Source organism: Natrix helvetica, assembly GCF_964273705.1.
Source record: "Natrix helvetica genome assembly, chromosome: 2".
NCBI classification, from domain to species: domain Eukaryota; kingdom Metazoa; phylum Chordata; class Lepidosauria; order Squamata; family Natricidae; genus Natrix; species Natrix helvetica.
This window is the reverse complement of record NC_138552.1, coordinates 271,265,595-271,290,766: the sequence shown is the minus strand read 5'-3', so window position 1 is coordinate 271,290,766 and position 25,172 is coordinate 271,265,595. Positions and strand designations below refer to the sequence as shown.

Below are 25,172 nucleotides of genomic sequence, written 5' to 3'. Positions count from 1 at the left end.
CGAACCTCCTGGCCAGAGGTTCCCTTCCTATGGGGCCTGGGGGTGCCGTTTTTGGCAGGGGACCTCCCTCTGGTGGCTGAGGGAACCCCCCTAGAGGTCCCCTCGTCCAGATCCGAATCCCTAGGTGGTCTGGGCCTGGCACCTCCATTCCTTGCCGCCTCCGCCAGCATACTCATGGTTACGCTGTTCACCGCCTCCTCTCTTCTTGCCGGCCTCGCTTGCCTTGCACGTTCCTTGCGTAGGCTCCGCACTCCTGCGATCCCTGACACCCATCTGCAGCCCAACTGGCGGCGCACCGCCTGAACAGGGCCCTCCCCAGATGACCGGCGGAGTTGGGGCCTTCAAAGCCTCTTCCGGCTTCAGCAGTGACTCTTCTGAGCACTTTCGGCGTCCATAGAAGGCACACCGGTCATGCGCTCACTCACGTGCTCCTAAGATGGTGGAGGACCAAGATGGTGGCCGCCGATTTGCGACTGGAGCTCGGGAGCACTGGGGGACGAATCTGCTGAGTTCCCAGTCCTCTGATGGCTTCCTGGGTGCATAGAGCCCTCTGAAGTGCACCCACGCGGTGCGGGGCTTCCTACCCAATTACGTGAATGTCCGGTTGCCTGGGTTCACGCTAGCCAGCAGCGCAGCTTGGCTAGCGTCACTGAGCACAGCGAGGAGGGGTGAAGCGTCAAAGCAGGTAAAAACTGTAAAAATTCATGTGGAAAAATTCCTGTAGAAAATAATTCCTGTAGAAAGAAATTCCTGTAGAAAAAAAACCTTTGTCTTCGAAGTGAGGGAGAGTCAGGAAAAAGACTCTTTCTGGGCCGAAGGCCTCAAGATTTACCTCAGCCTCCAGGGCAAAGGCCTCAAGATTTACCTCAGCCTCCAGGGCAAAAGGGCTGTGATAATACCCGTGTGACTCTTACCACGCCTCACTTCAGAGACTTCATTTTATTCCTTAGTAGACACTTGCATGTTGAATTGTTATCTGGTTCCAGTCAGTTACCTAACATCCGGTTATACTTTAGTGGAAGGTCTTTATTCTTATCCAATATGCGAAAAGATTTAATTCTTTTCCCCAACAATACTTGAATCTTACAGTTTTGGATATAGCACAGGAGTATGCCACTGGCTGCTTCCCCCCAGTCTGCCAGCCATCTTCTGAAGGTGTCATCGCTTGTTGTGGAGTAGTGACTAAGTGTCACCTGATCCCGTTGACAGCTGTTGCTTTGCCCCCCCAGCACCCTTTACTGAGACAAAAATGGCAGCTGGGATTCCATTAGGGTCATGTGACCTACTAAAAATAACCTTGTAGGCTCAGGAGAGGGAGTGATGTCAGAAAGAAGTCAAGATCTGGACAGGCAAACTAGAAAAAGAGAAGCAAGCTTGGTGGACGGAGAGAAATTCCCCAAGTGGAAATAAAATAGGAAGAGGCCAACGTGTAAAAGCCAGGAAAGAGAGAGGCCAGCACTACCAAAGGAGGAGAGCTGGAATAGGCAGGCAGAGCAAGGCAGAGGGAGAAAAGATTGGCAAGACAGGCATAGAGACTCAGGGAAAGCTGAGGGGGTCATCCATCCAGCCCATTGGAGTGTGCTGTGGGCAAGAATCGGTGTTGCGGGGATGAACTTTGCCGTGGGCTTCAAGCCGATGCTGGGGACTTCACAGAGCATGGATAACCTGGAGAAGCAGCTTATCTGCCCCATCTGTTTGGAGATGTTCACCAAACCAGTGGTCATCCTGCCCTGCCAACACAACCTCTGTCGTAAGTGTGCCAACGACATCTTTCAGGTGAGCAGGAATCAGTGCTCTGGATAAGCATAAGATGAAAGGGATTCAGGTGGATCTGGGTGATTCCTTTCTAAAATCTGAGCCATCTCTGAGTGAAGGAGTTTTATGATAGCTATGTAATACATGTTATGGTGTATTATCTCCTTATACATACCCATTGATATTCATGGTGCTTCTTGAGTAACATAAATAAAGGGAAATATCTGCCTCCCAAAACTTAAAAATGCCAATGGGGAGGGGGGGGGATGGAGGAGCAATAGAGAATTTGGAAGTATGAATAATTGCAATCTTGTTTTGTGGAAAAGGACTGGAGTATTAAGGCCAGCGTTTTTGTTGTTTAAGGGAGGGTTTGGAAAGCAGGGGATAGGAAGGACATGTGTTGTGTTGATCAGGCGCCCTAAAATGGGAGGAGTACAAGACTGGTTGTGAAATTCAGGATAGAATGGCGACATCTTGTATCGGCCTGGAGAGGCCATTACAAGCAGGCCTGAAGGAGGAGAGGGTCTGTTGCCTTTAAATGTATCATCAGTGCAGGGAATAAAATTGATGCAATGAAATGCCTCTTCCTACAGTACATTTTCTATACATTCCAACCTTCTGGAGCCATTAACAATGAGATATCCCCATTTACCCTATACCCACATGGCTAATACGAAAAAGAACCAGAAATGGAACGAGAGCTGGATGATGAAATGGAACATATATGGGAGGGGGGGGGATATCCTACTGATTTAAGTAGGATTTGTGTGTGATCATTTTTGTGAGTTGTCTAAGTAGGAGACCGCTGCCGTTATCACTTGTTTTATTACACAGTTTGGCTAGGATCTAAAGAAAGTGTAACAGGAGGTGAGCAATGAAAGTTTTAACCAAAGGAAGTGTCTTCAGTCTCATTTAGTTACACATTGACTACATTTATACAACTATGCTGAACTTAGAGATAGTTTGGTCTAGTGGTTAAGGCACCAGGCTCAAAAGCAGGACATCTTGAGTTCAAATCACGCCTTAGCCATGAAACCCAGTTAGGTGACTTTGGGCCAGTCATTATTTCTCAACCCAACCCACCTCCCAGAGTTGTTGTGGGGAAAATAGAAGAAGGAAAGTGTGTTGGATATGTTTGCTGTCTTGAGTTATTAGTAAAAATAATATAGGATAAAAATTTATAATTCCTTTTCTGAATTCACACAATACTGCACTCAGATGGATAAAGTCTGTGTATCCTGCTAACCCACAAGAAACTAACCTTTAAAATTAGCCTATATTATGCAGTGGCAGATTAAGGTTCATTGGTGCCCTAAGCACTGACAAATCTTGGTGCCCCCACCCCACCCCCTTCGTACATACTGTACAAATCTTTATTGCTTTTTTTTCTTTATCAACTTGGTGGTGCCCCCTTTTGCCTGGTGCCCTAAGCAAGTGCTTCATAGTTAATACACCACTGATATTATGCAAATGCAGTCATTTTTACCAGGGGGCAACAGAACGGAAAATAACACCATGACCAACTGTAGCCCTTCCAGATGAAAAGAAAGGGTGGTTTAACAAATGGGGAAACTGTGTTCTACAAAAATGATGGAAAGAGCTAAGTAGCTTGGAGGGAAAAAAAGGCTATGGGGAGATTTATAATGTCCGCAAATATAGTATGTAATGATTTATCATACAAAATGGAGCAGAACTTTTGAAGCTGGTTGTTATGGTGTCATAGATCTTTTAACTCAACCTGAGGAGAAATGTTCTAGTGAGAGTTATTTCATTGCGATAGGCCAGGGGTGTCAAACTCATGGCGTCATGTTGTCATCACGGGACAACTTTTTCCCCCTTCGCTAAACTGGGGTAGGCGTGGCCACCGCGTGATGCATCCAGCCCATGGACCGCGAGTTTGACACCCCTGCGGTAGGCTTTCTTTGTTAGGGATGCCATAATTGATCTAAACCAGACAGCTTCCTAATGGAAAGCTATCCAAGACTTAGTGATTTCTAAGACAACAGTTCTAAATCTCTGAGAGGGAAAGACACTAGTTACCCGTATTTTTCGGAGTATAAGATGCACCTTTTTTCCTCAAAAAAGAGGCTGAAAATCTGGGTGCATCTTATACACTGAATACAGCCTCCCGAAGCCCCGCCCCTTCACCAAAATGATCGTGCATACCCTTATAGAAGCTTTCAGAGAGCTCCTGGGGGCTGGGAAGGGCAGAAATGAGAGAAAAAATGGGCTATTTTTCACTCCCCCAGTCCCCAGCAGCACTCTATAGGTCTCTATAAGACTATGCATGCAATTTTTTTTGACAAAAAACGGGCCCATTTTCATGAAAAACGGACCGTTTTGGGGAGGTTTGCAGAGTGCAAATACTTTTTTTTTCCTTTTGGAAAGTTCTTTAACTGATTGATGAGAATTACATCCTTTCAACTCCATTTCATTTGAACTTTCCTATGGCTGGTGATTGGAGCTGCTGACTGGAAGGGGGGAAGCAGAGAGACAAAGAGGAGTAGGTAGTTGCCCCGGAGCACGAATCATATATCCATAAACCAAAATAGTAATAATACATTCTGGATTAATGCGCTTGAAATTGTGATTTTATTTTATTTCAAAATGATCAATTTAGTTCAATGTAATAGCTGTCTTGCACCTGTCTTTCACAGTACTCTTCAAATTTGGATACTGTCCCCTTTGTAAACAAATTGCTAGTCTACATAGACAGATTATCTATCTAGAATCTCTAATCTGTACTCTCCAAGCAGAAATTAGGTGTCCAATTCGGCCATTCCACTCTATGGAGATGCCACTCTATCAGCCCCCCCTACCGCAAAGATCCTGCAGGAGAAGAGCAGTGGGATCTGGCATGGTGAGAGCTGTGAACCATAAACACAAAGCTTTTGCTGTGACCCAGCATAACAGATATAGCGCCCTTGCTGACCCCAATGGGGACACTAAGGAGACAGGTCAAGGTAGTTGTGATAATGATTACTCAAATAAGCAGGGGATCGTGGCAGGGGGTTGGACTAGAAGACCTCCAAGGTCCCTTCCAACTCTGCTATTGTACTGTATTGTGATCCAAAATGAAGAACTTACTTCGGAAAGGCAAAATGGGGAACCAGGTATCACACATCAGTCACACAAGAAGAGCAAGGTATGCAAAAAGAGAAGTCACCTTCTGGTTGGTGATTCAATCATAAAGGATGTAAATTTAGGAAAGGATATGGAGTTTTTAAAAGAGGTCCGGGGTCTGCCAGGTGCTACTGCCAGCAGAGACAAGAGGTGTATTCTTAAGATAATCAAGAATGCAAGTAAGGACTGTGATGTTGATGTTATTATACATCTTGGCACAAATGATCTGTCCCAAAAAGATGTACTTTCTGTGAAGAATGATTTCCAGAGCTTGGGGTATGAACTTAGTAGTGTAGGTTGTAGGCTTATCTTTTCAGAGGTTTTACCAGTATATAAGGAACAAAAAGGGAAGGGCCAGCGTGTAGCAGAGTTTAATGTGTGGCCAAAGGAGTGGTGTAAAAGGGAAGGCTTTGTCATGATGACTGCAGCTGGTCCAATGAAAAACTGTACAAAAGAGATGGTTTGCACCCATCCAAGAAAGGGACCGAGTTACTTGGCATTAAATTCAGAGGTTTTCTGGATAAATATTTAAACTGAACAGCGGGGACAGAGAATTAATTGATACAGAACATTTCTGTCCCCAGCAATCTAAAACTCATAGGGTTATCAGTGCACGTAACATAGATGTTTGTGCAGGTAAGATTATCACTCCTGCTGTCAAGCAAAACCAAGCATTTAATAGCGAGTGTCATACCATGTGCATGAATCATACAAGTGGCAAGAAAATAGGGGCAGTCAGGCATAACACAGGTTATGTAGACAGTAAACACAGGGTCAATCAAAATGGATTCAAATGTCTATACACCAATGCACAGAGTATGAGGAATAAACAGGGTGAATTAGAAATTCAAGTAAATGAGGGCAGATATGATATTGTTGCCATTACGGAAACTTGGTGGGATGAAACATACAGCTAGAAGGATTTAAATTATTTAAAAGAAATAGACCAAATAAAAGAGGAAAAATTCCATGGATGAGAATCCTCAAGGGGAAAACAACTCAAGAAGCTTAGGAAATTTTGAAAAATGAGATTACAAAAGCCCAGTCTAGCACAATACCAATGAAGAAGAAAAATAACAGCTCCCAAAAGAAACCAGCATGGCTGCATAAAGAACTCTCTGACAAATTGAAAGGCAAAAAAGATAAGCATAACAAGTGGAAAAGTGGGGGGGGAACATAACTAAGGCAGAATATCAGCAAATAGCCCAAGCATGTAAAGATGAAGTGAGGAAAGCTAAGACTCACAATGAAGAAAGGCTTGCCACCAAAGTAAAAAATAACAAAAAAAGGTTCTTCCAACATGCTAAAAAAAAGTTAAGGAAACAATTGGTCCATTGCTGGGAGAAAATGGCAAGAAGGTGACAAGCAACAGGGAGAAAGCAGAACTATTTAACTCATGTTTTGCATCTGTCTTTACACAAAGGGATGAAACAGTCCAACTTATCAAAAGCAGCACTACAAAAATCAGATTAGGAACACAAGTTGAAATAGGGAAGAAAATGGTAAGTGAGCACCTGTCTACCCTAGACGAGTTCAAATCACCAGGACCAGATGGATTACACCCCAGGGTTCTGAAGGAACTGGCAGATGAGATCTCAGAACCACTGAACTATATCTTTCAGAGATCCTGGAGTACCGGGAACTACCAGAGGACTGGAAAAGAGCTGATGTGGTTCCCATCTTCAAAAAAGGGAAAAAAACAGATCCAGTAAACTACAGACCTATCAGCCTGACCTCAATACCAGGAAAGATTCTGGAAAAGATAAGCAACGAATTAGTGAACACCTAGAAGCAAAGTAATAGCCAAAAGCCAACATGGGTTTGTCAGAAACAGATCATGCCAGACTAATCTTATTGCATTCTTTGATAATGTGACAAAATTAGTGGACCAGAGGAATGCCATCGATATAGTTTACTTGGACTTCAGTAAGGCATTTGATAAGGTAGACCATAATCTACTACTAGATAAAGTAGAAGAATGTGGGTTAGACAGCATCACCACCAGATGGATTCGTAATTGGCTGACCAACCGCACTCAACGTGTAGTCTTCAATGGAATTGCATCTTCATGGAGGGAAGTATGCAGTGGAGTACCCCAAGGCTCTGTTTTGGGCCCAGTACTTTTCAACATCTTCATCAATGGTTTGGATGAGGGAATAAATGGGGAACTCATCAAATTTGCAGATGACACCAAGCTGGCAGGAATAGCCAACACTCCAGAAGATAGGCTAAAGATACAGAAGGATCTTGACAAACTTGAACAGTGGGCACTATCTAATAAAATGAAATTCAATGGTGAAAAGAGTGAGGTTCTACATTTAGGCAACAAAAACGAAATGCATAGGTACAGTATATGTGGCACCTTGCTCAATAGTAGTAACTGTGAGAGGGATCTTTGAGTCCTAGTGGACAACCATTTAAATATGAGCCAGCAGTGTGCAGCAGCTGCCAAAAAAGCCAACACAGTTCTAGGCTGCATAAACAGGGGGATAGAATCAAGATCACGTGAAGTGTTAATACCACTTTATAATGCCTTGGTAAGGCCACACTTGGAATACTGCATTCAGTTTTGATCACCACGATGTAGAAAAGATGTGGAGACTCTAAGAAAGAGTTCAGAGAAGAGCAACAAAGATGATTAGGGGACTGGAGACTAAAACATATGAAGAACGGTTGCAGGAACTGGGTATGTCTAGTTTAATGAAAAGAAGGACTAGGGGAGACATGATAGCAGTCTTCCAATATCTCAGGGGTTGCCACAAAGAAGAGGGAGTCAAACTATTCTCCAAGGCACCTGAGTGTAGAACAAGAAGCAATGGGTGGAAACTAATCAAGGAGAGAAACAACTTAGAACTGAGGAGAAATTTCCTGACAGTTAGAACAATTGATCAGTGGAACAGCTTGCCTCCAGAAGTTGTGAATGCCCCAACACTGGAAGTCTTTAAGAAGATGTTGGATAGCCATTTGTCTGGAACGGTATAGGGTTTCCTTCCTAGGCAGGGGGTTGGACTAGAAGACCTCCAAGGTCCCTTCCAACTCTGCTACTATATTGTATTGTATTTTAACATTGATCAAGTGCTATGCCAGCAGAAACAAAGTTTTAGGTGCTGCACATTGTTAGTGATTTCCTTCTCCAGCACATGGATAAATACACCTGGAAACATCTACCTATCTACCTTCTCTCTGTCTCTCCCTACCTACCTACTGTATTTCTCTCTCTCCCCCCCCTCCCTCCCTCCCTCCCTCCATCTACCTACCTACCTACCCTCTCTCTCTCCCTACCTATCTACTGTATCTCTCTCTCTCTCTCTCTCTCTCTCTCTCTCTCTCTCTCTCTCTCTCTATCCCTCTACCTACCAACCTACCTACTCTCTCTCTCTCTCCCTACCTATCTACTGTATTTCTCGCTCTTTCTCTCCCTCTCTATCCCTCTATCTACCTACCTACATTTTTTATAAATTTGCCTATTCAAAATCTTGGTGCGTCTTATAATCCAAAAAATATGGTACTTAATGCTGAAAGGTATTTTCCACTAACTCAGAGAGTCTTTATTTTGTTTTAGAACTGAGCCTTGACACTGACAATTGATGTCAATCCTGAATCCAGTATGTACTTAGTTGTATAGCTCCTGGAAGTGATCACTTTCATCAAGAAGAAATATGCTTGGGTGATGATTCTTTTATTTGAGCCAAGCCTGGCAAATGGCACAAGCTTGCCCACTGCTTTCCTGCAAAAAATTACTATTGTTGGTGGAGGATGGTTCCTGGTGTGTCTGCCTTTAGGAAGTAATACTGTATTGATGGAGTGGTGGCTTAGTAGGTTAGTGCTTTGCATTTGCTATCCCAAGAGAGTTCTGTACCATTTTTAAAATTAATACAGCTTTCTGTAGCTCACTGGGAGAGACCGAGGGCCATCTAAACAGGTTCAGATGCTACTTATAGCTGAGCTCCCCAAACTTGGCAATTTTAAGATTTATGGACTTCAACTTCCAGAATTTTCTAGCCAGCATAGTGGCTGGAGAATTCTGGGAGTTGAAGTCCACAAGTCTTAAAGTTGCCAAGTTTGGGGATGCCTGACACAAAAGATTAAAGGCATCTTACCTCTAAAGATAAATCAGATTTAGGACATTTTGTGCAATACAGATATCCCTCCGCTTGCAAACACTTGTTTAGAAACTGTTCAGAGTTACAAATCACTGAAAAAAGTGACATACGACCAGTCCTTGCACTTATGCCACCACAAAATCTCTATGGTCACGTGATCAAACTGGACATTTTATTTGTGATGGTTGCAGCATCCCAGGGTCATGTGATTGCCATTTCTCACCTTCCCAGTTGACTTCCAACAAGCAAAGTCAATGAGGGATGCAGAATTTGCTTAATGGCCATGCAATTCAGTGATTTGCTTACTAACCATGGTAAACAAGGTCATAATGTTGGGTGTACTCACTTAACAATCAAGGTCCCAATTGTGGTTGCAAGTCAATTGTACACACAATAAAACAGCCAGGGCTTTTCTTCCTGACTTAAAAGGGAACGCTCTACAGCAAACAACAATTTAAATCTGCCTTGAGTATGGGTGGTGTGTGAGATGAAAGCCATATTACGGGGACACAAAAGAAAAAGTGGTTAGCTGGCATTGTTTATTGATGGATTCTAGTAAGGAAAAGCCATGCTTAACATCCTTGCTAGGATTCTGTATCTCTCTGGACAAATTCTAGAAAATCTACATCTTGATTCTTTAAAACCTGTTGTGTACATGCCCATCAACACCATCTGAGTTGTGGGATCCCTTTAAGGCCAAAAAGGTAAATCTTTTTCTGAGAAAACTAAGCAATCTAGGGCAGGGGTCTCCAACCATGGCCGCTTTAAGACTTGTGGACTTTAACTGCCAGAGTTCTGGGAGTTGAAGTCCACACGTCTTAATGTGGCCAACATTGGAGACCCCTGATCTAGGATACCTCTAAAGGCCAGGCACCAAGATATAGTCTTTAAATTCACTAAGCAAAACAGTTCTAACAAAACTAACAAAAGTGCATGTTTTGCACTTTTACAAAAATAAGGAAAAAAGTAATGTTAATTAGAAGGAGAGTAAGATTACTTCTTTGCAGAGGAAGAATAATCTGTGCATAACCAGTGCCACCCAGAGGCCATAAATAAAATATATTGTGTAAGATTTTGAACTTTTGTTTGGTTCCCTCTACTAATAAACCAAATTCAGTGTGTTGCAGGAAGCAGTGCTAGCTTTTTTTTATCTGCTTCCTTATATAAATATGCCCAATTCTTTCAAAGTTGACTTTTGTATTCTAGTCTCTGTTTTTTAGCCTCTTCAAATATGCTGCCTTCTGCTTGAAATGCACCCCAAGCAACAAAATAGAACTGGTCTGTGAACTGGACACACAATAATCTTTTAAAGCAGATGTGTGACTTTACTACTCATCCTTGGCGCTTTTACCAAACCAAATCCCCGTTTGCTTATGACTTTATTCCTTTACGCAGTACTTTAAAGATCTGGTGAATTTTACTCTGTTGGTTGGGACCTTAATTCCTTGTCTATGCAATAACTCCTTGAATCATAATTCTGTCTTCTCTAGTATCATCTGTTCTTCTCATCTGTGTGAAGGTCCACTTTGATGACAGTTTCTTGCTCAATCTCTAGGTTAAAGACCTTCTGAATGTTGCTTTTTTTAATGCAACTAGGGCAAATTGAATATATGGGACATTCTTATACTCATTGCATTTAATTCACATAGAATAAAATAGAATAGAATAGCAGAGTTGGAAAGGGCCTTGGAGGTCTTCTAGTCCAACCCCCTGCTTAGGCAGGAAATACTTTTAACTACATTGTGTTAAAATACAATGAATTGACTAGCTGCTTCCCCCCCACCCCCAAAGGGCAGTCCCTGGTATAGCATTCACAAATAAGGAAACTCTACACAAAGTTTTCATGCATTTAAATAGGCCCTCAACATATTAATTTATAAAAGAAAGATTGAACGGCGTCTTGCACTGGAGAAAGCCCCACAGCACCCTTTCAATGTCTTTCCCTCAGAAGAAAAATGTATTCATTTGTTCCTTTGAATTAAATGGAGTCCTATGTATTTTACCTAAAAAAATTACTTACAGAACTCAAATTGACAAATCAATGCTTTTGTTCCGAAGAAATCTGTTTCCTGGCTCAAGTTTCACTTCAATGCCCTTTGCTCTAATATTGGAGCAGGAGAGTCTATAGAAGCCAACTGACCCCCGAAGGCCCCGTGTGACATCCAAGAGTTTTCAGTGTAAACAACAACAGTTGTGATTTTCAGACTAGGATTTTATTTTATTTTAAAATGCATTTTATTAAATTACTTCAAAAGCTAAAATAGAAAAAAACAAAAATAAAATTTGCATTAAAATGTTTCTAAGGATGTTCCTATTTGTTTACTTGTTTTTATAGTTTATCTATCTATCTATCTATCTATCTATCTATCTATCTATCTATCTATCTATCTATCTATCTATCTATCTATCATCTATCATCTATCTATCTATCTATCTATCTATCTATCTATCTATCTATCTATCTATCTATCTATCTATCTATCCTATCCTATCCTATCCTATCCTATCCTATCCTATCCTATCCTATCCTATCCTATCTATCTTATGTGCTGCCCATCTCAACAAAAATGATTTTAGGCAGCTTACCAACATTGAATAAAAATGCCATATAAAACATTGAAATAAATAAATAGATAGATATCTTAAAATTCAAATTCAGCTAAAATTAAAGTGACCAAGATGGAGACCAAAGAAGGGAGTAATTTTCCCTCAGGGGGGAGATGGGATGTTATCTAATTTAGACGTTTATTTATTATTTAGAGAACCTCTCTCTTCAAACGCCCTCATTTTATCCAAACTTTTAAGACCCCTATTGAAGAAGTGAGGTTGTCCCATTTAACCGTTGCACTTCTTAGTCACTAGATCATCATTCAGCTGTCTGAATATAACCTAGAACTCACATGTGAGTTGGAGAAGGAGTTACTATGCTCCTATGGTGAGTTACTCCGGCAAGTTGGACATGGGATGGCTGGGAATAATCCTTTGCCTATAGCAGTGCAATTGCCAACTCTTGTAATAGTAGCTGGTAGAGGACCTGTTTGCATGACCTGTCCTGGGACAGAGGAATGTCATTGGTGTTCAAATGCCTTCCTGGGTTTCTATGACTGCTTCCTAGAAGAGCCACATTTCTAACAAATGGGTAAGTAGTACTGAACCTCAGAAAAAAATCTCAACTTTCCCATCGCCTCCTTGCCAGGCCTCCAACCCCCTGTGGCAATCGCGTGGATCTACTTCAGTGTCCTCAGGAGGCAGATTCCGGTGCCCATCCTGTAGGCATGAAGTGGTGCTGGACCGGCATGGAGTTTATGGGCTGCAACGCAACCTTTTGGTGGAAAACATAATTGATATCTACAAGCAAGAATCCTCTCGGTGAGTTACATGTAGAATCTCATAATTTCTGTTTCAACACTTGGGGGTAGTCATCCTGCACCAGTGGTGGGTTTCAAATTTTTTTAGAACCTGTTCTGTAGGTGTGGCCTGCTTGGTGGGAGTGGCTTGCCGGCCATGTGACTGGGTGGGAGTGGCTTGCCGGCCATGTGACCGGGTGGGGGTGGCTTGGTAGTCATGTGACTGGGTGGGCATGGCCAACTTGTAAAATGTGGTGAAACTCACTTAACAACGCTCTTGCTTAACAACCAAAATGTTGGCTCAGAAACTCTGGCATTTGAAGCATGCAAGTCTTAAAGCTGTCAAGTTACAAGACCCTTGTACCCCTAACCCTTTAGAGAAAAAATCCCAGGGGTGTTCAAACTTGACAGCTTTAAGACTTGTGGACTTCAACTCCCAGAATTCCTCCTCCAGTCATGTTAGCTCAGGAACTCTGGCATTTGAAGCACGCAAGTCTTAAAACTGTCAAGTTACAAGACCCTTGCACCCCTAACACTTTAGAAAAAAACCCCAGGGGTGTTCAAACTTGACAGCTTTAAGACTTGTGGACTTCAACTCCCAGAATTCCTCCTGTCACTCTTCATCTTGATGATGTGCGGATGGGTGGGGGGAGGGAGCTGGGACCGGTTCTAAACGGCACTGTAGATTTGTGGAACCTCTTCTATAGAAGAGGTTAGAACTGGCAGGAACCCACCCCTGGTCTGCACCTAAGACGTGTGTGTGTGCTCAAACATTTCTGTTGCTCCAAAATCTTTGTGTTCCAAATGAAGAAGCAGAACCAGAATTTTCCTTCTGATTACTTCAACTCTCTTTCCTCCCTCAAGGCCTGTCAGAGATTGAATCCTTGGCTGGAGCTCTCAGGTTTTATCCTTCCTAATTCCTCCTCATCTTTCTTCTTAAATGCTTTTCTTGCTTTCATAAGCATTTTTCTACTTAATACATCCGGATGTGTATCAACCAGTACATCTAACACACTGTTAGCTCTTTCTCAGGGGTGGGCTTCAAATATGTCAGCAATGGATTCTCTGCTTAGTTGCTGGGTGGGCATGACCATGTTGAACCTCCTGCACCACAGCGGGAGGCCCATTTCCCCCGTCCCCGAGTCTCCAGGCGGGCTCTGCACTGACCTCGCATCCAAAATGGGCCGCGTGGAGACTCTTGGGGTGTGTGTGGAGGGTGACGGGGGCAGAGCATGGTGGGCAGGGCCGACCAGTGGTGGGGTTTGGAGGTTCTCCGAACCGGCCATAACATTAGCTACAGGTTCCCGCGAACCCGAGCAAACCCGTAGCAGTCCACCCCTGCTCTTTCTAGAGCAGAGTTCAAAGTCTGCGAAAGTTAGATAGAGCCATCTCTCCAAAGCTAGAACTTGTTTTTCTGAAAGGTATGCTAATACTGATATCATTTCTCAGTTCTTTATTTGCATAGTATTTCAATATTACTGGATTACTGTATTCATAATCTCTAGTGGCAAGACCAGTTTAAAGGTTAGGCTTCTTTCACATTCCTGGCAAGCAAAATGTTCCTCTCACTTTTACAAACATATTTTCTCTTTCATATACTATTCTAGCTAGCCGGCTTGGCCTAATTCCACCTATCCCACCTCAGTTCTATTTCTAAATTTTTAAGATTGGTTTTAAGGTCTGTTTTTTAATTTTTATAAATTGTACAGGGGTTGTTTAATTTGATTTTTACCTATGTATATGATTGTTTGTATGTTTTAAATTTATTCCTGTACACCACCCCGAGTTCCTCCGGGGAGAGGGGGCGGTCTAGAAATTTAATAAATTATTATTATTATTATTCCCAAAAATGGAGAAAGCAGTAATAATAATGATACAGCATAATATGTGATATTTTTGAAAAAAATGAAAGCACACTTCTGCCCCCCCTTTGTTATGTTAATGACGTATTACAAGATTTTCTTTTTTAAATAATTTCATTAAGCATTACAATTTTTATAAAAACTGACTACCAGAACTTAAAAGAGTGAAAAAATAGAAAATGCAGAAAAAGAAAAAAAATAAGAATATAGCAAAGAAAAAAGAAAAATATAAAAAAGTCCCTTCCCGTCTTGTCATAATCAGTATAAACAATTTTAATAATTTATCACCTCTTAAAACAAAACAAACAATTTATAACAAATCCTTTGGCCTCATCATTCAGTCTTGGTTAGCAAAAGTCCACTAAGGATTACCAGAAATGACAATTTATCTCTTTTAACCTTGATCAGAGAAATCCATTTTATCTATAAATATATCCTTAAACCTTGGCAGTCAGTCCTAGTCAGCAGAAGTCCATTAAAGATTACAAAAAACAAATCTATTTTAACTTTGATCAAAGAAATGCTCTATTCCATTCCTTTTACTTTTAACTATCTATAATCCCATCCAGTGGCGTAGCGTGGGGGGTGCAGGGGGGGCCGGCCGCACCGGGCGCAACATCTGGGGGGGCGCCCTGACTCGCCCTGCGCTGCCCTTTGCCAGACTGTGGCCGTCTCTTTCCTCCCGAGGAGGAGCTCGAAGGGCAGCGGGAAAAGGCTCGACTGAAGGGAAGCAGGTGCCGCGGGGGTGGGAGGCGCACCGGGGGCTTCGGGAAGGCGCCGGCTTCCCGGGGCGCTCCAGGCGGAGCCGAAGGAGAGCGGCGCTGCGCTGCGCTCCGTCTGCCCGCCGCTGCAACGCCACCGTGTCCTCCCGCTCCGCCTGGAGCACCCCGGGAAGCCGGCGCCTTCCCGAAGCCCCCGGTGCGTCTCCCACCCCCGCGGCACCTGCTTCCATTCAGTCGAGCCTTTTCCCGCTGCCCTTCGAGCTCCTCCTCGGGAGGAAGGCAGGAGGCCAGCATGGAGAGCCTCACTTGACTGATGCCAACCCAGGGGCAGCTGCAGTCGGGCCGCCCTCGCTTTAGGGGGCGCAAATTACTTGCCTTGCCCCGGGTGCTGACAACCCACGCTACGCCACTGATCCCATCAATGTCCTATGGCTTGTTTTTTTTTCTTTGTTGCTTCTCATAAAATCCTTCAGGTCTGTTTTGTAATTCCAATATAAGAAATTTATCCAAGTTGTTTTTTATTTGCCATTTATACATCCCTTTTAATTATTGAAAAACTGAATTAATTTGTATATCTAATGTAATATTTTTTATATCTTTCTTGAATTATTTTAAAATTATTTTAAAATCCACTTTCAGATCGATATCAATCTTGTCCAGTTCCTCTTGTTCCTCTTCCATAATATCTGAACACAGTCTATCTATAGCGGCAGACACTCCTAAAATTAACTTCTGCATCCATTGTTCAAAAATATCCTTTGATATGTTTAATGTTATTTTGTATTTTACACCATTCTGAATCGCAGTGGCACAGTGGTTAGAGGGCAGTACTGCAAGCTACTTCTGCTGCCTGCCGGCTGCCTTCAATTTAACAGTTCAAATCTCACCAGGCTCAAGGTTGACTCAGCCTTCCATCCTTCCAAGGTTGGTAAAATGAGGACCCACTTTGTTGGGGGCAATGTGCTGACTCTGTAAACCGCTTAAGGAGAGCTGTAAAACACTGTAAAGCAGTATATAAGTCTAAGTGCTATTGCTATTCTGTGTGAGTAAGTCAAAGTGAAGTATTCTTCTCCTTTAATTGTAATCTTTAGTTGCCTTTGGTTTCCTCTAGAGTCCCCTCAAGCTCCCATCTTATCGTATTTTCTTTTAAGAATTTAAAAACACAGAATTTTCTCATGGGAAGGATTCTTATAACAAATTTCAAAATCTGATTTCAAATCCATCTTGACCTTTAGTCCATTCACTGTATAACGTTCTAATTGCTGTTCTGCTGATTATCCCTCCCTCCCTCCCCCCACAATTCTTTTGTTCTTAAGCTTATCTTTGAAACTTATTTTGTTGAGGATTAAAGGGAACTCCCCCAGTGCATGTTATAAGAACTGTCGATCAGAAGGTTCTTAATAGTTGAAAAGCAGTAAAAAAGGCAATTTCCATAAGTGTTTAAGAAATGAGCCTTGGCAGAACATTGTGTCCATAATATAGACCGGTGATGGCTAACCTTTTTGTCCTTGTGTGCTGAATGCGCACACCCACAATGCAATGCATGTATGACATACACCCTATGCATCCCGCACCACTACGCATCAACGTGCGACACCCCCCTACTACCCCCGCACATACACACACAACACCCTCCCCCTGTGTCTAATTTTGGGCCTAGCAGGCCTCCCTGAAGCCTCCTGGGACCAAAAACGGGTCGTGGGCGGGGTACCGCACCCTCCCCCCACGGCCCGTTTTGAGCCTACCAGGACTTCCTGAAGCCTCCTTGGACCAAAATCCGGGTATGGGCGAATGTCCCCCCTGCGGTCCTCCCCCCCATGCATGTGCATGTGACCCCTCTACCCCCAGGGATTTATTTATTTATTTATTTATATTTGATGCTTCTAGACCGCCCCCTCTCCCAAAAGGGACTCGGGGCGGTGTCCAACCCACATGCATGGCAGAGACCCAAAAATCAGCTGCCTGGCGGGAGGCACGCATGGAGCTGAGTTGGGCGATAGCTCACGTGCCCGCAGAGAAGGCTCCGCGTGCCACCTGTGGCACATGTGCCATAGGTTCGCCATCACAAATATAGACTATATTGTGGCTGTGAGCTTTGTGGAAATCCCTCAATTCCCAGCCACCCGACTTGTGAGCTAACTGAAGAAATCTTAGTTGCTGCAGTTTACTCATGAGGAGCAGCTGTCCACATTGGTTGATGTGGCAATCTCTTTGTTTCCAGAGAGATTTTGCTGGCCAGGATTCAACCTCTGGCAGCTGATCTGTAATATTATCTCTGATCCTTCATATATATATCTAGCTTACTATGTCCTCAGTGGAACTCATCGCCTGCCACAAGACTTACACAAAGTGCTGGGCAAGGAGGTGAGAGAAGAGCCCATCTGGGTGCTCCTTCAAAAGACTCTGTTCCCCTGACATTGTGATTTTCAAAATTGCCTTTGGATTTGGTTCTTTTTTATGCACTTACAAAGAATATAATTCTCTAAATGCCTAACCTAATCTAAACACAGCGCAGAGGTGTATTCAGCCAGTTCTCTCCGGGCGAACCAGTAGGGGCAGCTGCGGGAGGCTCCGCCCACCCACCCTGATGTAATGAGCGAGCACTGCGTATGCACAGAAGGCAGTGTGCATGCGCAGATGTGGCACATGTGAGTGAAGTGCACGCATGCACACGCTCACATTTGCGAACCAGTAGGGAAGGTAAATGAATCCCACCGCTGACACAGTACCAAGAAAACAGCTAATCTCATCAATAATTTGAATCACTTAAAAGCTATTAACTGTATTGCTACCACTAGCCAAAGGAAGAATCATGGTAGCTAGGTGTTGATGGTAGAACCAATGGCTTGGTTGTCTCTTGATCACTGTATGTCCTTTGTGGGACCAAGCTGAAATCCATCTCCATCTCACATCCTAAGACTTCCTTGCTGCCCACTTTTACCCAAACTTCTGTTTGGAACCCTAAGAACTAAAGTATTTTCCTTTGGAAATAAAAATTGGACCTCTTGGCATGCTGCACCATATTTCAAAAAGGAGCACATCTGTTCTCATTTGACATGATGACCTTAAGAAAACTAGAAAGGTTTTGAGCCAGGAGTGGTCATTTTCCGGGGATTCAACATCTCTCTCAATCTCTGTTTATGCTGTGGCCAGGCCTCTCCATGCCAAGGCAGAGCAGCAGCTGATGTGTGAAGAACATGAAGAGGAAAAGATCAACATATACTGCTTGACCTGTGAGGTTCCAACCTGCTCTATGTGCAAAGTCTTTGGCGCCCACAAAGACTGTGAAGTGGCTCCTCTAACCAACGTTTATAAGCGCCAAAAGGTACAAGGAGTGATGGTGGGGAGAGAAAGAGGGGAAATGAAAGGAGAAGGTCCTGACTTCTTTCTACTCTTAGTTTCTGTTTTGGACAACTAGAGCAAAACCCTGAGTTGGGCAGTTTGAGTTTTATGGGGGAAAAACATGTTACACACGTTAGATGCTGGTGCCCAATTTAGCAATTAACATTATTGTGATCCTGGCCTGATGTTATGGCTTAGAATGTTGGTTTCCAAGTTAGCTGGCCCACAGAGGAATTGCCAGCACCACAAATGACCTATTCATGCATCAGGTGTGTTTATGGGTGTGGAGGAAAACGCCTGGATCATGAGCACCAGGTAGTGTTGATTGGGGCTTTTCTACTTCTCTGCTGCTTCCCTTCTCTACTACTTCCTTGTTTTCTTGGAGAAGAGCCCATCCAGGGTGGGGCTTTCAGTCGCCTTACGGCTTGCATTATCCTCTTCCTTGATCTCAAGAGGGAAAAGATTCCCTAAAATTACTCCATCTGACCGGTTAGTCATTATGTTGGCTGCACAATCATGCAATAGAAGGAGAAACATGTCCACGGGCCCTGCACTGTCGCCTTCCTCTCTTCTTGAAGACCTACATAGAGGCTAGACTTTGGAGGAAATGGATTTTGAGACTAAGCCCTGATGAGCCCCAAGATAAGTTCATGCAGCCTATGAGTCTATAGCTCATCAAGTCTTAGCCTCAGAGTCTAGCCTCTGTATCTTCCAGTGAGACATTTCAAGTCTCAAATGAATTTGAATAGTTTGTGGTTTAGAGTATTGCCTTAGTATGCAATGTGATTGCATATTAGAGAAGCAACTTAGAACTGAGGAGAAATTTCCTGACAGTTAGAACAATTAATCAGTGGAACAGCTTGCCTCCAGAAGTTGTGAATGCCCTAACACTGGAAGTCTTTAAGAAGATGTTGGATAGCTATTTGTCTGAAACGGTATAGGGTTTCCTGCCTAGGCAGGGGGTTGGACTAGAAGACCTCCAAGGTCCCTTCCAACTCTACTATTGTATTGTATTGTATTGTATTATTGTATTGATCTAAGCATTACAATATGTCTATTACAGTAAGCTTGTATATTTGCTAAGGCATGACAGGCTTTATGTCAGATTTCAATCATTGCATTGACTTACCGGTAAGTAGTTTGAGCTCAGCCATTAAGTGTCACTTCCAATTTCTGCAGGGGGAGCTAAGTGATGGCATTGCCATGTTAGTGGCAGGGAATGACCGTATCCAAGCCATCATCACCCAGATGGAAGAGATCTGTAAAACTATTGAGGTGAGCATTATTTTTGGGGATGCTCTCAAGCGATGTTAATTTCTTCAGGGTTTGCCAATACAGGTAATCCTCGATTTACAATTATTCACTTAGTGACTGTTCAAAGTTACCATGGCACTGAAAATCTGACTTATGACTGATTGTCACACTTACTACTCTTGCAGCATCTCCATGGCCACATGATCAAAATTCAGGTGCTTGGCAACCTGATATTATTTATTCACTTAACAGCTGCAGTGATTTGCTTAACAACTTGGCCAAAAAGGTTGAAAAAAGGAATGCAACTTATTTAGCAACTACCTTGCTTAGCAATGAAAATGTTGGACTCAACTGTGGTCATATGTTGAGGGCTACCTGTAAGCTTCCTTCTTTCTCCCATATGAAAGTTGGATAAAAGTTGGAGCCTTCTGGGAGCAATTAAGAGGCAAAGTAGAGAAACATACACTTGCAGTACTTATTGACCTCATGATGCCATTTAGTTAACTTTAACCTGTGGTGGAAATAGTACTTTTAAAATAATAGCTCACCTGTTCCCTCCCTGGCAGGATAATGCTCGGCGACAGAAGCAATATCTTTGTCTGCGCTTTGACTCTTTGTATAGCACCCTGGAGGAACGCAAAAAAGAGCTGTTGCAAGAAATCGGACGAGAGCAGGAGGAAAAAGTCCAAAGGGTGCGCGGGCTCATCCGGCAATATGGAGACCACCTTGAGGTCTCCTCTAAGCTGGTTGAATCAGCCATCCAATCCATGGAGGAACCCCAGATGGCCCTCTATCTGCAGGTGCATACAGGTGTGACAGGACAGGGTGGGGGAGCAGGGTAAGCCTGGAGCCAGTTTAAATCAATCAGCAAGAAGTGGGATATGCTGTCAGCTTTCTTAAGGATGGACAGGTAAGGGAGGAGAGAAGCAGGACCCTGCTTGCAATTTGGAAGATTCAGTGTTTTAAAACTTGGGGGATATCATTGTTTTCTGCTTCATTGATGTTGAAGATTCTCTCTTTCTTTCCTGCAGCAGTCAAAGGAGCTGATCAAAAAGTGAGTAGAAGCAACAGGAGCAAAAGTCCAGGCCTTGAGCCTTAATATCAGCTTTCAGTGGTCCAACTGACACTCAACAGCACTACACGAGATATCAGAGATCCACTTTTTCTTGCATATTTTTTATGTTATTCAGAAGATTAAAATACAAAATGCAAAGAAAAATTAACAAAGGCAAAACAAAACTAGACAAAAGCATTTAAAAAAATGTAGTTAAATGGACAGAAAAAAAACCCACCTAGTTGTACACTGACAAGTATATTGCGACAGAAATAGTTTTCCCTCTTGCGAAACAGGTCCAGGATTTATACCCTTCCGCATCTATTTGCAACCCAATCTGATGTGTCACACATTATATACATAGAGAAAAAATAGTTAACAGGTTAATCAACAGCAAAGTTAAACAAAGATTCACTTCTGATTTATCCCTACTTGATTCTTTGATCCAGTTAGGCTGGTGTCTCTCTCTCCAAAACGCACAAATTTGTGATTTGTTATTTTAGGCTCACTGAATCTTCCTCTCCTTAAACAACCACAGCAGTGGGATTCCTTCTGGATTCAGGATTACAGTCAGTGCTGTAGATTTTTCAGGTTGATATGTTAATGTTATTCTGAATCATATCCATGCTTAGAATTGTGGAAGCCAGTTTCTGAGTCACACTGGAGTCTTTCTTACCATAGATTTTTGTCAGCTAAATATTAAGCCCAAGACTGAAGAAACAGCTTCTGTTTGCTTTCAGTAAGATGCTGCTGTAAGTTAGTATTTAGATTAAACCACACAATCTCTCTATAGGACAGAGCAATAAAAACAACAGCAGAGAACATATTTTCTTATTGCTTTCAAATATTTGCATCCTACACAAACACATCAACAAATACTTTATATGTTTTGAAATAATAGGGAGCTCTTGCTTATGCTTCTTCCCTACCTCAGTTTAACTTTACTTGCATTTATAGAACATTTTGATAGAAGTCACAATTGGCAGCAATAAGCAATGATACCTGGCCTTTTCCTCAATTCCCCCAAAATGCTATGCACAGCTGGGATGCATACTTTACAGGATCTTGATGGAGACAGTTTTGGAAGCCATTTCAGCTGATGTCTTCAATTCATTATTTTCTGGAAGCCAAATGGACAAAAATAGCTAAACACATTCACACTGTTGTCCATTTTGGAGAGAAAGGAAACTTTTCTTGCCCACTGCTGGTTCCCATCTCTATTTATTTTTTGGTGAAAAGAGACATGCATCAGATAGATTTCACCATGACTCTTATTTTCTGCAGGATCACAGACATGTCCAAGGTATCCATGAGTAGCCGGCCTGAGTCTGGCTATGAAAACATGGACCATTTCTCTCTCAATGTAGATCACGTTGCTGAAATGCTGAGAACTATTGAATTTCAAACAGGTGAGAGTGGCTGGATTGAAACATCTTGCAGGAGTGAGGGGAGAGGATGCATCCCCTGCTGTTCCTCCATTTGGGTGCCATTCTCTTTGAGTTTTTCACTAACTTACACATTCCCTGTCTAAGAAGGTATTTGACACTAAGGAACTGAAACTCTAACTCTTAACTATGTAGGGTGGAAAAGTCTGTATCTAAAGAAGAGGGCATTGCAATAAAGGATATTTGAAGAGTGGAGAAGAAGGACCCATAGTATTATTGGTGGATGGGGATAGATGGAATTATTTAGATTATCTCAAAGAGAATGACCCAAACCATTTTGAACTTGACTCAACAAAATCCCTCAGCCTCCTAAGTAGAAATAGCATAAAATGACAAGTACTTTTCTGGACCATTCAGTGGTTAAACATCAGGCATTTGAAAGCAAGACTGATGTGTAATCAGGTAATTCTGCAGACCCACAACATTTATATAGTTTGGGGTTTGAAGGAAATTCATATTTGGCTCATGGTGCAAAAATCAACATCAACATCAACCCAATGAAGAATTTTGTGACTTATTCAGACAACATACCCAAGAAAGCTAAAACCCTAATGTCTATATTTGCACAAGATATAAAACTAGCATATTATGCAAATCCAGAAAACGGACCAGTAACCAGGTAATACATGCAGTCCTTAGTACTGATGTATTTGGGAAAAATAAAACAAAGTTATTTTACTTTAAACTTTTTTTTTTGTAAATTTGTATCACAGTCTCTCTTAAAAGTGAATTCCTGCATGTCGTGAAAGGATATAATTGAGCTAGATAGGATATTAATTTGGACAACAAATTAACATTAAGACTAAAGGACTTTCTTTATTCAGAAAGATTAAAGGATTTGCTTTCCCTTTTGCTTGTAGCTTAGAGTTGTCTTCTGAAAAATGTATTTGGAACACATATGACTTAGGAAGAAAATCATACAAAACCTATACAGTAGTCAATCATCATGTATGGAAGAGGCGGGTTGCAAATTCCAGCACTACCGGTTTGCTTTTGCGCGCACACGACACTTCTGCACATGCACAGAAGCATCTGGGTGGGTGGGCGGAGCCTCCCATCACCGCTACTAATGGTTTGCCTGATCCGGACCGGACCAGGAGGAACCCACTTCTGATGTGTGGGGAACTGAAGCATATTTTGAAAGGTCTGTCTACATAATGGTAGCGTTCAGAAAGCCTATTGGAAAATCTGTCTTTAGATATTCAAGATAGATGAATAACACAAAGTTGTCATTTTCACATATGCCTGCTTCCCACCCCTACCCTGCTTGCCTTTCAGATATTCCTGGAGAGGAAACTGAGTCTGAAGGAATTATCCCAGAAGGAAGTGGTGAAGCTGGAGAGGAAGACCATCCAGAAGGATCAGAGGGCCCTGAAGGAGCAGAAGGTGAGTTGAAAAGCTGAAATGAGAGTTGGGTAGAGTTGTAATGAGTATCTCTGACCTGCCTAGGGATGCACTGAGATTTTGCTACTACAAGACTTTGATCAGAAAGTCCAAATGATTTTTTCTTCCCACCTGTCCTGTTTGAGCCCCAGATTTCTTAGAAATGTCCTCATTATAATGTACCCAATATTAAGAACCTGCAGAAGAAAACATCCTCAGAAATTATTTTAATATATTTAGCTTACTTAAGCACAGGTGAGCTAATAGATTAAAATAATGCCTGAGGGATGGAGTCACATATAATGGAAGTGGGGCTGTTTTTGCCTGTGATTTTATAATCCCGGTTCTGAGTCCTTCTGTCCTTTCCTCTTGAGCTAACCTCAGCCTTGGCTGTGAAATATAGAATCCTAATGTCATGCATTTTTTTCTCTCTCTATCTAGATGGAGAGAACCTGTCTCGATTCAGACCAAAGCCACCTAATATACAACCTCGGGGTAAGTCCCCCTTCCCCTGGACAGTTTCTTTAATTGGCAGAGAATGAGAGTGCCAGGAGGAATATGAAAAGGAATCTTCAGGAATGAGCCTCAACAACCAGATGTTCTCTTGATGGGATGCTTACATAGAAAGTTTCTAGGGATGATCTGAATGGAATTTTCCACTATGTGGTTGATTCCTTTGTGTACTTTACCTGGCACTGTGCTATAGAGAAGACAATAGCCTAGCTTCTTTTAATCATAGTCTTTTTCAATGACATGAAAAAGGGTGAGGTGGAAACACAGTGAAAAGAAATACATCCGTCAGCCAGAATTGGAGGAAGGGAATAGAGCAGGTTCTACTTTTTCCAAAGGAGCAGGAAATAATTTTGCTTCCTAATCCAGAAAAAGTGGGCAGAATTCTAGTAACTTATGACTGTTTAAGGGGACGCGGTGGCTCAATGGCTGATGCTGAGCTTGTTGATCAGAAAGGTTGACAGTTTGGCGGTTCGAATCCCTAGTGCCGTGTAATGGAATGAGCTCCTGTTACTTGTCCCAGCTTCTGCCAACCTAGCATTTCAAAAGCACATAAAAATCCAAGTAGAAAAATAGGAACCACCTTTGGTGGGAAAGTAACAGCGTTCCATGCACCTTCGGCATTTGGTCATGTTGGCCACATGACCACGGAGACGACTTCGGACAGCACTGGCTCTTTGGCTTTGAAACGGAGTTGAGCACCGCCCCCTAGAGTCGGGAACAACTAGCACATATGTACAAGAGGAACTGTTACCTTTATTTTTATGACTATTGATCTTTGGCTATTTTGGATCTTCTTTCCTGCTCCTCAGCCTTTGGGTTTTCTCTGACAGTTTCTCCCAGCGTTTACCCTCATTTTCCTTCCCCCAATTCTTAGCTTTCTGAGTGTATAAAGGAATTAAAAGAAGAGGATTTGTTACCAGGAAAGAATAGTGTACCCATTAGTGAGCTTTCTTTCTTTGACTGGGACATTCACAAGACCTGGATCAGCTGGGGAGCACTCTGGTACATTTTATTTCCCAATGGATGTGTTTCTCATTTTTTCCATCAGGCCAACACTGAAAACTCACTTGAAGACAGAAGTAGCTGAAGAATGTTCCGGTCAGCCCCATCCTATGCTTCTTCCTCCTCTCCAGCAGCCTTTTTTTTGCTTCCACTAAATTTTCTTTCTCCATGCATCTTTTCCTTGCTTCCTTCTATGCTCCTCTTCTCCCTATTGCATTTGGCGTTTCATTTTATGGAGATAATAAAGTTGTGAGTTATTTGCTAACA

The 25,172-nt window shown here is 42.5% G+C and overlaps 1 protein-coding gene across 1 annotated transcript; it reads left to right on the top strand.

Annotated features, from left to right (window-relative positions):
- Window positions 1-1,313: 1,313 nt before the first annotated feature.
- On the top strand, window positions 1,314-25,172 carry TRIM54 (tripartite motif containing 54). Its single transcript, XM_081943999.1, has 10 exons — window positions 1,314-1,776; window positions 12,178-12,350; window positions 18,066-18,237; window positions 19,434-19,529; window positions 20,075-20,308; window positions 20,540-20,562; window positions 21,847-21,971; window positions 23,286-23,393; window positions 23,832-23,885; window positions 24,952-25,172. Exons 1-10 carry the CDS (start codon window positions 1,609-1,611, stop codon window positions 24,960-24,962), a joined length of 1,164 nt encoding a protein of 387 aa, XP_081800125.1. The 5' UTR covers window positions 1,314-1,608; the 3' UTR covers window positions 24,963-25,172.